Raw genomic sequence first — 19,056 nt, 5'->3', positions numbered from 1 at the left:
CCCTTCTGTCCCCCCGACCCCCCCACCCCCTCAGCTCTTGGTCTCAGGGCAGGGTCTCCACTTGGTTCTGGGATGTAGAATTCAGCCGATTGTAATCCTCATTGGTCTCCACTAATCTTTGGTTTTATGTATTTTAATTAAGTGTTATTATTTTGTGCTTGTGCCGGGAATGATTTTATTACAGGGGCGGGAGTTTATAAACATCAAGAAGGAAATAAATTAGAGACCTTTGTCAGTTGCAGTGTGGGCTCCAGGGCCAGGAGAGAGGGTGGAAAGAATTTAAGAGGTGGCCTTTGAGGGCAGGGAGGCAATGGGGGCACTGTGCCAGGCTGTGCCTGGCTCAAGGTGACACTGTGCTTGGCAGGGTGGATCTGGGGGGCTGGAGCAGAGGAGAGGGCCTGGGGACTCGGGCCACCATTCTGGCCTCTTGCTGGCATTCTACCCCTCCAATTCCCACCTCCTCCCTACCTTGTAGCATTTGCACATGCTGTTCCCTCTACCCGGCATGCCCTTCCGCCCATCCTGCTGCCTGAGTGTTCCCACTCTCTTCAGTTCACAGGTCACGTCCTCCTGGCAACCCTCCCTGACATCCGGGGCGTTCTCCTGGTCCCGTGGAGCTCCCTGTCACAGCCCCTACTGCAGGTGGGAGTTGTGTGTTTACCTGCTGTGTGAATTCACTGTCTTTCAAATAGCTTGTTTAACATGCATCTCCCCATGCATCTCTGGAGAACTCAGAGTTCCCAGAGGTGGGGCCTTGTCCATCTTATTCCTACTGCATCCCTGATGCTCAGCACAAGGCCTGCCCAGAACAGGGGCTCCAGGAATGGTTTCTGAATGAGTGGATGAGCTGGTTTCACTTCTCCCATCCCCATATCCTGGTTACCTGAAACTCAATTAGAACTGGGACTGTCACTGGCACCGTCTGAGGATGTGTATCGGTCTGTCTTTCTCACTGCTGTGAACGCCACGCAGACAGGAACAGTATTTGGGGCTGCTCACTGCCACACTCCAAAACCCTGGTGTTCACCCTGGCATACAGTAGGTGCCAATAAAAGTCTTTTCTGAAATGCAAGTGTCAGTGGGACTGAGAAGGGAAGCAGGGGTGATCCCTGGGGCAAGGGTGGAGATACCAGCTGCCTTGGAGTGAGCCCTCCAGGAACCACAGCTGGCCGGCTCCAGGTGGTTTCCCAACAAGAAAATCTTGATGGGAGCCAGAGCGGGCCACAGGAGAAAGCCGGCCAATTCCAATTTTGGAAAGTGTAGTGATCACAGTCAAATGGGAGGACGGGGATGTGGATCTGGAACATTCTGTCCTGGAGAGAACATGGAGAGGTCGACTAGGGGTCAGCAGGCAACAATGCTAAATAATCATGATGCCTCATCTCCTGTCTCTGGGAGGTTTACGCCACATCACACACCGAGTCCTCCCGGCCTCCCTGGGAGGTAGATACTGCTACCATCCCCATTTTACAGACAGCAAAACCAAGGGTTCCTCACACAAGGTGGAGCTGGGACTTGAACTCAGGTCTGTATGAGGCACCTCAGGTGCCAGAAGAATGAATGCTTCGTGCCTGCTCTCGTACCCGCAGCCTATCATGGTTCCTGGCACACAGTATGTGCTCAACTATTTCTCGAGCACGACTAAATAATAACGTTCACCTCCTAGTCCCAGCATCTGGCGCAATGCCTGGCACATAGTAGGTGCTCAGCTAGTACCTACTGAATAGGTGAATGAGCGAATGCATGAATGGCCACATACCCCACGCCATGTCATCATGGGGCCACTGTGGTGGCAGCTGCTACCTCCACCCTGGGAGGCAGACACAGTGCTGAGACACTCCTGCCGACAGTGCCTGGGGATGGATGCCTGCAGGCGGGCTTATCTCCCCACCGGCTGGCCCTGCACAGCCTTTCATAATATAGTCCATTAAAAGGCTTGTAAATTTTCATACTCGAAAGCCTAACATGGCGTCAGCCCAGACTAATTGTTGTTAAATGTGCGGGAATGTTACCGCCAAGAGGCGGGAGCTATCACTCTTCCCAACTCGGCCCCGACGCCGGCCCATTCCTCTGCAGGTGGAAAGCTTACAATGTTTGCACAAGGCCAAAAAGCAATTCGTGTCAAAAAGATCAATAATATAAAAATAAAGCATGAGAATTCTAGTTAAAGGGAATGTCATATAAATATGTGGTTCACGTCCATGATTCCAAGATTAAAAAAATCAATCAATATTGTTCTTTAGATGATGTTATTTCTAATGAGAAATACCCGGAACAACTGCAAATAACTGCTTAACTGGGGGGAAAAAAACATCAATAATTTACTTTATAAGGCACGTGATGCTGAATAAAAGAGGATTGCTGCTGCTGCTGCTTAATTTGGTTGTAATACGGTGTGACAGGTTCAATGACGCTTTGGTGGGTTCTTAATACTAAATTCAGAAGGACGTTCAGGTCTTTCTAAGTTTTGCCCCACTCCAGGCAGGGCAGGCCACCGGGGCAAGACTCAGTTACCTGCAACCAGATAGACGTGCGCCAGCTAGAACCAGTTGCCCTGGGGTCAACTCCAACTCGTGGTGACCCCATGTGTGGCAGGGTAGAATCGTGCTCCACGGGGTTGTCAATGGCTGACTTTTTGGAAAGTAGATCGCCAGGCCTTTCTTCCAAGATGCCTCTCTGTGGGCTTGAACTGCTAATCTTTTGGTTAGCAGCTGAGTGTGTTAAACGTTTGTAACACTCAGGGACTATTTTGCCAGGTAGAAGCCCTTAGTTATTATGTCATTGAAGAGGAGGGTGTATGGTGTGTGTGTGTGTAAGCACACATACTGATTTGTGTGCTGAGGGTAGTCAGGAAGCTAGAAAGAAGACCCAACTCACGCTGCAAGTTGCAAACAACACTTACTGCGTGTCAAGTCCTGGGCTTGCTACGTAGCCCCCTGTATGCGCTGAGCTCCCAGGAGGATTCTGTTTGAAAGAAGAGCTTGGCAAAGACACATCTTTAAGACGTGGCCCTGGCTAAGTGATGACGTTCTCTTTAGCCCTAACTGTCCTCAAGTCTCCAATTCAGGCTCTTGCCCTCAGCACTGTCCTGCACCCCAGGTCCCTCTAAGGGCCCACTCAGCCCACCAGGTGGAGGCTTAAATCTTCTACCCTCTGCTCTGACAGGGGAGAGCTGCGTGAGCTCAGGCAGGTGACTTTACCTGACTGAGCCCGTTCCTCACCTGTAAAGCCAACCTCACCCTGCTGCTGAGGAGCCCCTAAGATGAAGTTGGAGCAGCACTGCTAAATGCTCAATGAGCTTTGCCTGCTGGGTGTCCCAGTCTGGGCCACCACTCACCGCCATGGGCTGGGTTCTGAGTCTCAGTTACCTAATCTTAGAAATGGGTGATGGCTGCTAACCGAAAGGCTGGCGTATGAGTCCACCCAGAAGTGCCTTGGAAGAAAGGCCTGACAATCTACTTCCAAAAGATCAGCCTTGGAAAACCCTATGGAGCAGTTCTACTCTGACACACAGGGGTTGCCTTGAGTTGGAATTGATTCTGTTGTTGGGGCTTTTCAAGGATCAACTCGTCGAACCTTCATGACCACCCTGTGAGGTGGGTACTATTACTATGTGCATTTTAAAGCTGAGGACAATGAGGCCCAGAGAGGTTAAGTAACTTGCCCAAGTCCATGCAGCAAGGACGCGGACACTCCCCTCCCCAGGGTGTCCCCCGGGGCAGCAAGGCCATTTCTCCCTGGCCTTGCTGGCTGGTCATAAACATGTCTAACATCTGTATGGCTAAGGCTGGGGGCGGGGGTACTTAAAAAAAGGAGCTAACTGGGTATTGGGAGTGCCAACTAAAGGGTAGTTTGGGGCGTGAATTATGAAATCAAAGACAGGTGGAAAAGCAAGTAACGTTAAAAGTCAAAAATAAAAATAAATAACTAAAAGCAAAAAAAAAGCAGGCTGTCATGAAATCTCTACTTGAAGGGCAGAGCAGGAGTCCTGCAGACAGAGGCAGTCCAGGAGGGAGCAGGGGAACAAGTTTGGAGGATACGCAAGGCTGGGTGGGGCCTCAGGGCCGAAGTGCAAGGGACCCATGAGTCTCAGCTGCTGTGAGGACACCTCCATGGCCTTCTCCAGCAGCTCGCCTGCAAGAACATGAACTGACCCCATGGGCGTCTTGTCCCAGGTGAGGACCTCCTTCCACAAGTGGCTGGGAGGGAAAAGCAGGAAGCTGGGAAAGCTCTGGGCCTGGGTCGGGGCAGATGGGTGGGAGCAGTCTATGAAGACTTCAGGTTCTAGGCCTTGGACAGGGCCGTAGGCAGCAGCTAAGGTGCGGGTGTGGGGAGCACAGTCTTCTCTTCTCAGTAGTCTTTGCAAGGCCAGGGGCCCTCAGGCCATCAGATTAGCAGCCAGAGAGATCCTGTTAAACCCTAGTCAAATCCTGTCTGTCCTCTGCTCTAAAGCCTCCCATGGTTCCCATCTCCCTCAGGGTCAAAGTCAAAGCCCTTACAGTGGCCCCAGGGCCCTGAACTATCTGTTCCCCTATTATCCTCAGGTAGTTGCATAAAGTCAAATCATGGTGAGTGGTACTCTGGGTAAGTATATGGGCTGTGCCAGTGGATGACAAAGGGTCCACACTTGGCGGGGAGCTAGGGAGTGATCAGGGACCTCCCCCCATAGAAATATAATAATGAATACATGAAGTGATCAAAAGAAAACATGTAGCATGTAGCAGGTGTGCAAGAAAAGTCACTTCAGGAGACTTCTCTTACAAACACAGGGACCACCTTTATTGCCAAACATGGCTACTTACTAACAGATAATGATAGGACCCTGAATTGAAGTGATACCTGGATCAGGAGGTGACGGAGTAGACACGTTGGCCTTTGCTTGCTTTCCCTCTGTCCCCTGTTGGTCTGGGCTCCATCTGATCTTGGCAGGTGGAGCGTGGACAAAAAAGTGAGCTCTTGACTCTCTGCTCACCTGAAAGTGAGGGTGATTCAGGGTAGACTATGGCTCCTTTGGCTGGGTGAGGCCTGCAGGGAAGGTTCTGGAGTGATGTCTTGTGTCTTTGACCAGGAGGGCACCCCTGAACCCCACATAAATCAGGCCAGCAAAGTGTCACCACCTCATTTTCCAGATGGCTCAGTAGAGGGTAATTGCCTCAACTAGGGTTATGCATGTCGATTGGTTGATTGATTGGTTGATTGAGTCATTCACTCATCCAACTAATATCCACCAAGGCTGAGAGCTTTCACTTTGGCAGGCATGAAATCACGCCTCGCCACCTAAACCCCCAACAGAAGAAGCGGCAAGACCCCTTTTCCTGCTTTCCTGCAGATCCCTGTATGGAACTGACTCTACCTCTGCGCTTCTCAACAATCAGAACGTCTACTGGGTCTGCCCTCCACATCTTTTAGCCATTGGGGATTGCCTCAGAGTCACACCCCAATACCATGAGAAAAAACATAAAGCAGAGGAGACAAAAGCCTCACAATTGCTGACCCTCCTCCACTGGGTCCTTGGAAACCAGCTTGGGGGCCTGGAGGGCGATGCCAGGCCTGAAGCTCAGAAGTGTGTGTGCCCTGGTATATGCCACGGGCGGTGACGGCTCCTCCAGGAGCACCTGTCACCTCCCCATGGAATTAGGAGGGGCAGGAGGCTGTACTCCACGCAAAGACAGAGCCTAATAACTTGGTGTTGGGAGAAAATGCTTTAAGAAGGCTAAAATCCGCCAAGGGGCTGAGGGAGAGGTGAGGGGATGAAGAAGAAAAGAGAGGAGAAGGTGGAGGAGCAAAGGAGGGGAGAGGAGAGTTAGGAGTAATGGGGAGGAGAGAAGAGAACAGGCATTGTGTACAAGTGGCACGTTCTGGTTATCCATTATTATGTAACCAACCACCCCAAGACTTAGTGGTTCAAAACAACAACAAACTATTTATCTCTCATGGTTCTCTCGGTTGACTGGGCTCAGCCAGGTGGTTCTCACTTGGCATTTCTCCTGTGGGCTAGGCAGATGGTAGCTGGGGCTGCAGTCCTCTGCCAGCTTGCCTGGGATGGATGTCCAAGATAGCTTCTGGACTCATGTCTGGTGGTTTGGGGCTCCTCGGCCCCTCTCTCTTTCATGTGGTAACTCATACCCTAAGGTCTCACAGGATAGTCTTACTTCTTACAAGAAGGCTGGGTTTTAAGAGGCAGGACGTGGAACCAGCAGGTGGGTTACAGACTATGCTTGGTCCTGGCTCCATGTCACTTGCACCATGTTCCATTGATCAAAGTGGACACAGATTCAAAGGATGCAGAAATAGACAACACCTCTTGGTGCAGGAGTACAAAGTCACAGTGCCAATGTTCACGGGGGTTGGCTCTTTCACTGTCACCATCTTGGGGACAGAGTGTGCACGTGAAGATCAGACAAGAAGCAGAACCTCTAAGAGGGGACCAGTTGGCTTCCAGCAAGCTCTTGGTCCAATTCATGGCTGTCATTCCAATCACAGGGATTGAACTCCTAGGGACATTTCTTCAGGGCAGGGAAGTGTCTCACTCATCCTTGGATCTTCCTCAGTCCTGCACAAAGCCAGGTACACAGTTACCTGTTGCCGTCGAGTTGATTCCAACTCATAGTGACCCAACAGGACACAGTAGAACTGCCCCATAGGTTTTCGAAGGAGTGCCTGGTGAATTCAAACTGTGGACCTTTTGGTTAGCAGCCGTAGCTCTTAACCACTACGCCGCACACAGTAGTTGCTCCATAAATATCTAGTGAGTGGACTTGCATGGCATGAGTGGCAGTACGGCCCCGTGTCCTTTGGGAAGCCATTCTGGGTGTTGCACAAATGCTTGTTCCTCTCTGACATGAAAAGGACCAAGGTGATCACCAGGTGTGACTTCCACTGGGCCCAGCATCTGGAACATTGCCTGGTATGTAGCAGGTACTCAATAAAAGTCTGCTGAATGAATAAATGATTTCATGGACTCGACCAATGATTTAACATACCTCTTCCTAAGTGGCCACTTGGCCTCCTGTCATGGATTGAATTGTGTCCCCCCAAAATATGTGTCAACTTGGTTAGGCCATGATTCCCAGTATTGTATGGTTGTCCTCCATTTTGTGATTTTAATTTTAAGTTAAAGACGATTAGGGTGGGATTGTAACACCCTTACTAAGGTCACATTCCTGATTCGATATAAAGGGAGTTTCCCTGGAGTGTGGCCTGCACCACCTTTTATCTTATAAGAGATAAAAGGAAAAGGAAGCAAGCAGAGAGCAGGGACCTCATACCACCAAGAAAACAGTGCCAGGAGCAAAAAGTATGTCCTTTGGAACCCCCGGGTTCCTGCGCGGAGAAGCTCTAGGGGAAGACTGATGACAAGAAACTTCCTCCAGAGCCAACAGAGACAGAAAGCTTTCCCCTGGAGCTGACGCCCTAAATTTGAACTTTTAGCCTACTTTACTGTGAGGAAATTAATTTCTTTTTATTAAAGCCATCCACTTTTGATATTTCTGTTATAGCAGCACTAGATGACTAAGACACCTCCTTTCTAAGTTTTTAGAAGGTTTTCATGAGCTGAAGGCAAGGTTCTGGAATGACTCAGATCACAGCAGGTCATGACATCTTATGTCTCTGACTGGGAGGGTAGTAGCCCCAAAACCCACATCAATCAGGCCAGCCAAGTGTCAACACCCCATTTTCCAGATGGCATAGTGGGGGGTAACTGCCTTGACTAGTGTTACACATGTCTATTGACTGACTGATTGATTGACTGAGTCATTCACTCATCCAACACACATCCATCCAGGCTGAGAGCTGTGAAGTTGGCAGGCACCTGAACCACCGACAGGGAGGTAGAGAGAGAAGGCAGAGGGCGAACATGCCCAATTCCCAGGCAACTATACACCCCCACCACACTGAGAGACAGAATCTCTCCCCTTGACACACAGAATCTCATTGAGCCTCATGTCACTTCCAGAGGAGGAAGCAGTGACATGGAGACATGAAATGACTTGCCAAGGTGAACAGGAGTTTGCCAGTGTTGGGGGTCAGATTGTGGCTGGCTGATCCCTATACTCTCCTGCCTCTCCTGGGCCACTGCCATGTCCTCAAACCGGCATGGTTCAATTGGGCTGAGGTAGATGTTTCCATTTGGGGATAACCCCAAAACCCCAAAGGGTTTCCTGCCATTCAGGCCACATCCAATTCATTCGATGGGAGAAGGAGGGAGGAAAAAAACCCAACCTCCTCACAGTGGCTCTGGAGGCTTCCTGGCTGGGGCAGTGCACACATGCCTTAGAAAAGTTTCACCTCCGATTTAGCATAACAAAACTTTTAATTTAGATGTTTTCATCTCTCTCTCCAAGTAAAAATAAGTTTAAAATAATGACTGTAATAAATGAAGGTAATTAATTGTAGTTTGTTCCTTTACTGTCTAGTCAGCTTAATTTTACCTTTTCAACTAATAATGAGAAAATAATTTTTGTGCTCGGAGGGTTAATGATATGTAACTGCGAGAGCTGCTAATTGCATGTTGCAATCCATCCATCAACAAGCCCATCTGTGCGACTTGATTATGTTTGCTAAATTATTGCTTTGAATTATCTTTCATAAAGCAACTTTGGTAATTAGCGGGGCTTTCGTCTTGCTCTTTTCTCTGTGTGCAGGGATATTCAAACTTTGGCCATTTCAAGCTGTCTCCATGAAGCCACCTTCTCCGGCTGTCTTTGTTTCCCTGAGCAGGGGAAATCAAAACTGTCCTTTATGTAATCAAGGCGGAGAGGAAAAGCTTCCCTGATTCACAGCAGGGCAAACTCACTTCCTCTCCACCCCCTTCCCACTGACACGTGCGCACACACACACATACACACACACACAAACGCAAAGAAAGAAAATGACTCACACATATATAATACGAAAAGACAGAAAGGACTCCCAGGTTCTATCTATACCAGGGTGGGTGGAGGGAAATTAAGGAATAAACTTGAATATGTTGTATTTCAACAAGAGACCCGCATTGAAGAAGAGGGACCATTGGATGTAGGGATGTAGGATTTGATCCTGGCATTTTACAGGCTGGTTTACATGACTTCAGATGGCATTTGCCACAGGGAATATTTCTGTGTGGTGATTAATGCCCACTTGGGAATCCTCAGCTGGAGCCAGGAGCCTGGCGGATTGCGGGAGGGAAGCAGCATAAAGGATGGACCCTCATTAAAAAAATTAAAATGAAAATCAAATTTGGATTATAAACGGCCTTTGCGTGTACAGTTTGTCCTGGACGAAGAAGATGCTTTTTATTAACAACTTTCTTTGGCAGCATTTCTCCCCTGAGGCGCAGGGGAGGGACATGGCGGCCGCAATGGCTTAGTCAATAGATCATGAGCAAAGCAAGGGTTTCAGCAATCAAACTCCAGACAAATGTAGTCTTTTTGGTACATTAAAAGGACGATGGAACACCCTCTTAAGAAAATTAACAAAGTTCTTTGACGATCTCAAGCTATTAAAATGGTGTCTATTCAATGTGCCACATGGGTTTTTGGAAACAAGAATTCAGCTTTCTCTTCCCCGTCAGGACCACTAAGACTTTCTCTTTCCCAACATTTATTAAGCACTAACTGTGTGCCAGATACAGTGTCGACTGCCTCCACGCTCATTAGTTCTTAGAGTCCTTACCGTTAGCCACGTTTTACAGAGGAGGAGAGTGGAAGCTCAGAGAGGTTAAATAACTTCCCCTGGGCCACACAGCTAGTTTAAGCAGCAGGGCTGAGATTCAGACCAGGTCTGTTTGAGTCCAGCTCACGTGTTTTCCACTACGTCACACTCAGGTCTTCTGATCATTGTCTAAACATATTTAACTCTCTAATCTTACTGAAGAGGTGACATAAGCCATTCTGTCCTACAGGGACATAAAGCCCTCTTCTTTTGGACAAAAGGTTCTGAACAGCTAGTTAGGAAAGAGGCAGATTCCCACCCAGGCATAATAAGACCAAATAAACTGTATTCGAGATGACCAACAACAGGACTGATAAAGTATCCACGACTTCTAATGTCCAAGGCAAATCCTGTAAGCACTTCAGGTGCATTAACTTTGTCTTCTTCAATCACAACCCTATGAAGCAGGTATAATTATTATTCCATCTTAAATTACAGCTGAGGAAATGGAGGCAAAGAGAGGTTAAATAACTTGCCTAAGATCACACAGCTAGTCACTGGCAGAGCCAGGATTCAAACCCAGGTTGACCCAGAGTCTGTGTACTCCACTCCCTAGCAGCTCTCCAGGTGCCAGACATTCAGTTAGGCCCCTTCCCTGCATTATATCTCAGTTAATCCTGAAAGGACACAAAAACATTCATAGTGTCTTTATGCCCATTTAACAGATCAGGAAACTGAGGTTCCAAGAAGATAAGAGAGGCTCTGCCCACACCAACGCAAGAAAGAGAACAGTTGAGAAAGTGAAACCCTCTATGAAACAGCTCACTTCCTGTCTTTGGGCTGGGCCAAGGGATCAGTCACCTGAGAGGGGCTGTGTTCTAAGTGCCCTTCATGGAATCAGGAGTTGGCAGATGGGAACCTCTTTATTAAAAACACGAAGCCTTGAAAACACATTCCCTACATTACTGGTCTTCTCTGTTTTTTTCTCCCCTCCCAGCCCATGTACCTTGCAACTGAATGAATCAATACTGGGTAGTCCTATAAATAAAAAAGCATACCAGTCAACTCCGTAATAAAACGCAGGGATGAAAAATACGGAAATCGGCTACATTTGTGTAAATTCAGTTATTGTTTACTTGAATACTGCCTTATGCACTTACTCGGGTCCAAACAGACAGATTTAAAGTAATGTAGCAGTTGGCAGATGACAGACTTAAAACGCATGCCCACCGATGAGTCTTGAAGGGCCAGTCCTCTTAGGGCCCCGTCTGAGACCAGGAGAAGACAGAGACAGAAAGAGACCTGCCCCAGAGGACAGGTCACTTTAGAAAAGGCCTTCCTTTCTACTACCGTGACCTGCTGTAATTCAAACCTTTTCCTAGGCTGCCTCCTGTGCCAACTGAATGAGTGGGTATTCTCAGAATCCTGGTCACAAGGTCAAGCAAAAAGGAGAGATGGGGAGGTTCAAAACCCCATCTCAGGGCTCCATGAAGGCAAGTGAAACAATATACTGAGGACAGCTTAGCTGCTGCCAAAGGAACTATGGCCTGATGGGTTGGTTGGCAGGAAAGAATGTGCACAATGTTGATTTTATACTCAGAAGGTAGGCTGGTACAAAGAATTTCAGGGAGGGCTGGTAACCGTACTAATCTGCAAGGCTATCTTAGAGAATCACAGCAGAGCAGAATGCCAAAGGAGAGTAAAGATCTCCCAGTAGAAACCTCTGATTTTAAACATGAGAAACCAAGCCTGGAAGGTGAGGTGGTTTGCTCAAGGTCACGGATCTTATATGTAGCAGAGCCAGTGTAAGGCTAGGCAAAGTCTAGGGGGAAGGAGATTTCTTGGGATCAGACACTGGAATTCCATCAAACAGAAAAGAAAATACTTTTTTTATGATGGCTCTATTGACTAATCTGGAGGAAATGGGGCATAGAAGCTTCTAGCAAGCTTCCAGAAGCTGCTGGCTCCATCTGGCAACTCTGGTAGGATGGCGTAGGGAGCCGGGGAATGTTCCGGGACATGTTGTGGGCCTTGGGTCTTACCTCAGCTTGGAAGCTTTTTAATACAGGAGCCACCATCTCTCTGATTTCCTGAAAAAGAGATCAGTGAAGAGTTCACCAGTGCCAGGTAGGAGACCCCCACGGCCCCTGCCTGCAGTTTGGCCACTGTCCCCTACATCAGCATTTCCCAAGCATGTCCCAAGGGACCTGTGGCTCAAAGGGATTTCCTAAGGGTTCCTCAAACACACAGACATAGACAGAAGGATTCCAAGCCAAATCAGATTGGGAAATGTCAAGTCTAAGAGGGTTCTTTCCCGCAGGACTTCTCAGAGTCTCTATTAGGCTAATGTACACTGGGAGTTTCTGGAAGAGGGAGAGAAGAAGTGGTGTTTCCCAAAGGGATTTGATCACAAATGCTCTTTTATGCAAAGGAGCTTGTGGAACTGGTGGTCCATCATGGGATACTCTGGAAAAAAGGCTATCCTGGTGGTTTAGCTTGAAGTTGCCACTGGCAACTGGAGAGGTCACCCCAGTTCTCTAAGCCCACCGCAAAGTCAAGAAAATTCCTCCAGGGATACCTTCCCATCCTCAGGCCTTGCTCAGGAGCTGCCTCCTTCTGGTTGTCACCTTGATACCCCCAGCTTCCACCTCTCCAGCAAAGACTGTGTTCTGGGTTTTAGCAACTGTCACTTCTGCTCTTGTCTGGCCAGGATGTGCAGTGTCTGGGGACCTGGTCTGGGTCACCCCCACGGAAGGGCCCAGAGGAAGGGCTCCCTGAACAGCTGACGAATGTTACTGAAGCGGGCTGGCTTCAGAACAGAACCCCAAGCCTCCTATCCCAGATCCTAATTTCCTGCCTTTCACAAAGGACCTTGAGGGTCCAAGCCCCAAGGGCTCCCCTGGTTGACTTCCATCCATTCTTCTCTCTAGCATGGAAGAGGGGAAGCCTTTTAGGGCCAAGTGGTCCTGAGATCCAAACACTGAATCCTCCAGTTTCCTGAGATCCACTTCCGACACCCAACCACTCTCAGTCATAATGGCCCAAGAAATCCCCGTGGGAGGAAGAGTGAGGGGCTAGAGAGGGTGAGATGGGAGGGGGCAATGGAGAGAAGCAGGAGAGAGGATGGAATGGGTAGAAGAACACATCAGTTCAGCGAAGGAAGTAAATCTCTAACAACGAAAATAGGCTGTGTTGTTTCTGCCTCAGGAGAAGACCCCTCTTTCGGGTCCTAGGTGTCCCCCTGCCCTCTGACTTCTGTCCCACAGAGCTTCTTAGAGCTGTGGATACACCGATGAGTGATGAAAATCGTCCAGAGGGGCGTGGGGAGCGTGCATGTCCTAGTGAAGTTGATCACAAGGAACCGTGGGTGCGTGGAAACTTATGAGAATCTAGATCAGAGGTTGTGAACCCAATGTCCACTGAGCCCCGAAAGGAAGTGGACATGGGGGAGGCTGGCTAGGAGGTCCCGTGGCAAATCTCGGGAGGACACTGGCGCTGTCTAAAGGGGGAGCTACTCAGCAAGGCCCACCCATCTGTTAAAAGACACTGGAAATCTGAATTTTTTTGTGAAATCTGAGATGTTAAATGTTGGACAACGTATTGTAAAGTTTGCAAGACTTTACAGACCAAATAAAACATGTAAGAAACCTCCAGCCTAGGTTCAACAAACATGAATGCTGGAAAGGGACCTTGGATACCATCTAGTCCAGCCCCCCGAATTTACAGAAGGGGAGACTGAGGCCTAGAGAGGGGGATGGCTTGCTTGAGGTCAGAGAAGAAGTAAGTGGGACAGCTGGCATTTGAACTCCAGTGACCAGGCTCTGCCGGCAGGCTCTTCTCAAAACCCCACACTCAAGGGAATGTAGGGGATTCAAGCCTGAGGGTCACGGGGCAGCTGCAGGGACTTAGGGCCAATGTTGATCACCCCTAGATGCTCAGTGCCCTGTTTGCTTAACCCCGGGGGAAGCTGAGCAAAGTCACGAGCAGGTGAGTTGGGCACCAGCCAGATGATGTTCTTAAATAAAGCTGTGGCATGACTCTCCCCATCAGGAGAGTCTAGTTCCAAAAATGAGAATTTTCAGAGGCGCAACTATAATAGGAATGGAAACTTATTCCTCCTAATTACATAATTGCATAATTATGCAGTATTAAAAATTATGTAAGCTGAACTCAGAGGCTGAAAATCTGGCCTGAATTTCCCCCATCACCTGGGGGCTCCCACGTGGCCTGGGGGAAAGTCCGCTGCACTGGGGGAAGGAGGAAGTGATGGGGGGGCCTGTCCAGACCAGACAGGGAGGCGGGCATACGAGGCTGTCACGATCTAGGGTCATGTCATCTGTGCTTCCCAGAGTCTGGAGAGGCAGAGGCAGAGACAGAGCTGCTGGTACTCACGCTCTTGGGGGAATCCACTTAAGGACCAAGCTGTGGTCATTTCTGAGGGGAAGGGAGAGACGCTTAGCCTAATGTCCACGTCCACCCCCTTGGCTCTAGAGTCAAACCAAAGACTTGACTGATCTTTCCGAAGCTGCAATGTGGGATACGCTTAGATCTGATCCAACCCTCTTCTCCGAGCACACCCTCCCTAAGCCCTGAAGCCCAATTCCTTCTAGACTTGCTCTGTGGACAAGTTCTAGCTAGATCCCATCCCTCTTCTGCCTTGAAGAACCAAAGGTATTTATGGCTTGCACAAGAAGGGTTTCACAGCTAAGAGACTCAATGCCTCCTGTGCTCTGGTGCCTGGAATCCTGGCTAGGTCTGCCTCCTCTCCACCTTTCCACGGCCCCCTCCTCCACCAGCAAGACAACAACTGGAGCTGGGTGATTCTGGCAGACGGAGAGTGACTTGTTGGAATGAATGTTACCCGTTCTGACACTGACCTCTAGAATGCCAGACCCTGTCCCACCCTCCTACACAGTCCAGGGCACATGAGCAGGTAAGGACAGAGAGCTCAAATGTTAACCCTCTGCAGACCCTAGGGAAATACAGCTGGCTTTGGGGGAGGAATAGGCTCAGAGACTCCTGATCATGGATGTCTTCCATAATGGCTTTGGACATACCATATTCCTGCTGGAGTTATACGGAGTCTGGGGGCTTTATTTTTCCCTTTTGTGTTTATTCCCACTACTTTTTAAATCTGAGAAGCAACAGGGGGCCTGATGGAGGAAGGAATGGAATCCACACATTTACCCTGTAAAGAAGAGAAACATGTCCCTTCTAGTTTCTCCCCCTGGGGGGTCCCTTACATTGTTGGGAGCTGGACACTCCCTGGACCACCCCCATGGCAGCAGGGAAAGACAAAGCTACTGGCTAGAGTTGCAAGGAGGCAAAGGGAAAGAAAAAAACTGGCTGAGGTGCATATATGTGGGCCTGGAGGCAGAGTTTCAGAGATGCAGGGCGAATGAGGGAAGGCTGGAAGGGAAGGGAGGAAGTCTATTGCCACCATCTCACAGATGTCAATGGAAAAGCAAAATAAAATCAAGAACTCTGGACAAATTGCCTCTTTCATCAAGGCCAAGCATTTGATTCAGAGACGAGTGTGGGGGAAATGGATGTTTTAAAGAACCCTCAAAAACAATTGCTTTAATGGCGAAGTGTCCCGCTCTGACTTCAGATGGCACTGCTGAGCACCGCTACCCCAAGAATCACCAAAGGTTGGGGGCTGTGATTCTTCTTTGTAGCTAATTAGCTTCTTTTCTTGTAAGTCACTTATGTCTACCGTTTTCAAAATACAGTTTGAACAGGGAGAAATCTGCATTCCTACTGAGTTAATTCTATAACAGCAAATATACTGTACCTCAGGTACATTTTTCTTAAATTCCCGGCGGAGTTCAATTAAATGTTTATGAGAATGTTCACTCTCCTCCTGCCGTGCAGACAGCTCAGAAGCGACGGAATTAAGCTCCTTCTGGAACAATAAAAATAAAAAAGAAAAAAAAAAAAAGAGAGAGAGAGAAAAGAAAAAGATTTTTTCCCTTCCTTTTCCTTTTTAATTATCGTACAAAACAGCATTCAGAACAAGTTTTCTTAACTAACAAAGCTGAGAAAAGACAGGATATTGACTCCTGGCACAAATGAATAATTTACAAAACTGGGGATGCAACCGAAAAAATCCAGGACAGCTTTTTTGCTCGTTGAAGTCGGGCCAGATCAATAATCTCCCATAAAGTTGGGTAGAGTTGCTTTTTTTTTCATTTCTTCCCTAACTCCCTGCCCCACCTCTTAAATTTCCAAAAGGAGTAATGGCATAAGCTTGTCAGGGACTGTAGCAAACATCTCCAAACCGTGTCAAAATAGTACAGTGCGGCATGCTGTATGGGCATATTATAGCGTAAGAAGTGCTGCCGACAGCTTTCATATATCAGAGGTGGGAACCGTTCCAACTATGAGTTACTTACACTTAAGGGTTCATAAATACGCCTTTTAAGATATAGATGGCTTTTTAATTTCAGCAGATTTTGGAAAAATGAAGGTGCCAATAAGAAGCAGGCTGACCTTTTGTGCATCCTGCAGTAAATCATTTAAGGTTCACTTCAAGTATAAGAAATATTTCTTTGAAGACTCCTGGATTCAGAAGGAATGGATTGGAAGGCACCTTGCCTGGCTGTGTGCAATGAAGGCATCAGACCAGGTTTTTACAGGAGGTACCAGCAAGGGAAAAAAGAGAGCGAGGGATGGGAGGGGGGATGCTCCAACTCACACACATCACAATGTCTGCTGGTTGTACATGTATATTTGATCACCCTTCTCACGGCTTTCTTCACTTTAATGGAGGCACTTTCACAAGGGGAGCACAATTTACCATTAGTTGTCATGGATTTCATTTGCATAATTCAAGATACGCTCTGTTTATGTGGTCGGCTGCTTTCTTGCACCATTCCGAGATGGGCTTTTTTTCTGGACCATAACTCGAGCAACATTTCTGTATATATCATCCGATTATATTTGCAGCAATCAAGCTCCATAATTTCCTAAATCCGGTGATGCAATAAATTTCTGCAATCAGATTTATTAAAAACACACATGCAGATGTGGGAGTGTATTTCTAGGGTGAACTCTTTAATCTAACATATGTATGATGAGGCCCAGCACCGTGCTGAAAGACCCCATTTGTCACCGCTAATACACATTCGTCTCGCACACACAATGAAACACTTTTACCATTAGATAATGAAATAAAAGTACTATTAACCCGCTGTAAATTCTTTTCCCTCCAAGAGACAAAATGCTTGGTAATTGTCTTATATCATGTCTGAGAGACGGTAAATCTGCTCAATAGCAGTTGACCATAGCACCATAAACTTCATACCAACTGGAGGCTGTACAGCCTACCCTAAACCTGGGACAAGTGCCTCTAGCCTATGAAGCCTTTGGGAGAAATCAGGGAGAGACTGGAGACTAGTGAGACTAGTAAGACTAGAGGGAAGAAGGTGGAGGCACAAACGTAATTATTAAAATAGAAAAAACCAAAAACCCAGTGCCGTCGAGTCAATTCCGACTCATAGCAACCCTGGTGGCATAGTGGTTAAGTGCTACTGCTGCGAACCAAAGGGTTGGCAGTTCGAATCCGCCAGGCGCTCCCTGGAAACTCAGTGGGGCAGTTCTACTCTGTCCTATAGGTTGCTATGAGTATTAAAATAATAAAAAAAAAAATAATTTTTTTTTTTACTCTGTCCTATGAGTATTAAAATAGAGAAGGTGAAAACCAGACTGTGGTGCTCTCCAAGGTGCTGAAATAAATCCTATGCTGAGTGCAGGGTACACAGATCCGTTAAACCAGTTGCCGTCAAGTCGGTTCTGATTCATGGCGACCCCGTGTGTTACATAATAGAACTGAGTTCCATTCGGTTTTCTTGGCTGTAATCTTTATGGAAATGGATTGCCAGTCCTTTCTTCCAAGGCACCTCTGGGTGGGTTCGAACCACTAACCTTCTAGTTAGTAGCCAAGAGCAAATAGTTTGCACCACCTGTGGTACACAGGCTCACAGGCAAACTCCCCAGTTCAAACTCTTCACGGAATTTTGAGGCAGGTAAGATACAAGTGCCTGAGAGAGGAGAAGAGAGACAGAAAGAGTTTCTGACAGATCGCCAAGTTGACAGAAGAAAAAAGGGAGACTCCTCTTTATCTTCATTTAAAAAATCATCACAGTTTCCAATAAAGAAACCACAATCGACCACAACTACATATTGAGTGACTGGGGAGGGGGAAAGATCTGTGTTTGCAGAACAGATGTGCTCAAAGGTAGACAAGAACCAGTCAATTGAGGTAGCCAGGTAGACAGAACCTCACTTGGCAGGAAAGAAGGAGTGTCATGGTCGACTGAATTGTAGCAGAGTGCTCCCAGTTTTTCTTGTCTCTCTTCGACGACAAGGATGCAATGTTTCACATTTCTGTAGGACAGAGAGGACTTGGACTTGGGTTGACATTCCTCATGTTCGGATTACCATGTATCTGACACTATGCTTTTGTCTCTGGGACACTGTATGTCTCCACACCCCAGCAACCGATATGCCTAGTGAGGGCTGGACTTTGACTCCTCATTTAAAACATCAAATCCAGGCTCGGAAAGGAAAGCTCAGAACGGCATCATTCCAACTGCCTGGTGTGCTGCCCCAGTGATCAGACAATTATGCCTTGTGACTGGCTGGCTCCCACCACCTAAACCTCCCAGGCTGCTGGCAGGCGCAAATCTGAAAGGCAGATGTCTGCTGCACCCACACCGCAGATGGAGCAGAGGCAAGGCAAAGGTCCTGCCCCCACCACAAGCCCAGCTCTTGGTGTCCAGTGTGTCTTTCCTGCTCAGCCCACAGAGCAGGTGACATCACTGATGTTCACGTTTTTTTATCTCAGCTTTGCCTAAATCTATGCTCATGCTTCAAGCTTGAATTCTCACCACATTTACCGTATTTTTATGCAAATAACGCATGTGTTATACGTTTCTTGCCAATCACACAGCCCCCTGCGCTATTTTCTTTTCGTAAGCACTCTACGCCACGCATTATATGTGTGGGCAACTATCTGCAAAAAATACAGTATATGGTAAACATACTACTACTACTACCACTTTTTTTTTTTTTAGCAACAAAAGTAGAGGCAGTAACAGTCATTGGAGTTGAAATAGTAAATAATAATTATATTTTGTTGCATATATTTATCATGATAAAAAACATGAAAAATAATTATAACTAGCCTTTAATCAAGTGCTTACCATATTCCAGGCACTATGCTAAGCACCTCACACACATCTCAGGTAATACATTAATGTGTGGATAAGAAGTAAATTATAGTCAATTCTAATAATTCAGGTGTGGTTTAGGTCCTTGGTGGATTAGGAAGGCGAATTTTTCATGCCTTGCATTTTAACTTGTCTGCCTCACCCTCCCCATCGGCTGGGGGTTCAAGGAACCTGTTTTAAAATGATATGT

The 19,056-nt window shown here is 47.6% G+C and overlaps 1 protein-coding gene across 5 annotated transcripts in view; it reads right to left on the bottom strand.

Annotated features, from left to right (window-relative positions):
* CUX2 (cut like homeobox 2) overlaps window positions 1-19,056 on the bottom strand; it is a 162,219-nt gene that overhangs the window by 92,360 nt on the left and 50,803 nt on the right. For 4 of the 5 annotated variants that reach the window (XM_064272200.1, XM_023539304.2, XM_064272199.1 and 1 more), the window contains exons 2-3: window positions 15,428-15,538; window positions 11,676-11,723 (exon numbers count right to left, since the gene is read on the bottom strand). The exons of the other annotated variant lie outside the window; for it this stretch is intronic. In XM_064272200.1, the coding sequence (XP_064128270.1) occupies window positions 11,676-11,711 (36 nt within the window). In that variant the 5' untranslated portion in view covers window positions 11,712-11,723; window positions 15,428-15,538. The remainder of the gene's footprint in view (window positions 1-11,675; window positions 11,724-15,427; window positions 15,539-19,056) is intronic. 5 annotated transcript variants of the gene reach the window in all.

Source organism: Loxodonta africana, chromosome 19, assembly GCF_030014295.1.
Source record: "Loxodonta africana isolate mLoxAfr1 chromosome 19, mLoxAfr1.hap2, whole genome shotgun sequence".
NCBI lineage: Eukaryota > Metazoa > Chordata > Mammalia > Proboscidea > Elephantidae > Loxodonta > Loxodonta africana.
Note: the sequence above shows the minus strand (reverse complement) of the source record. Positions and strands in the feature narration are given on the sequence as shown.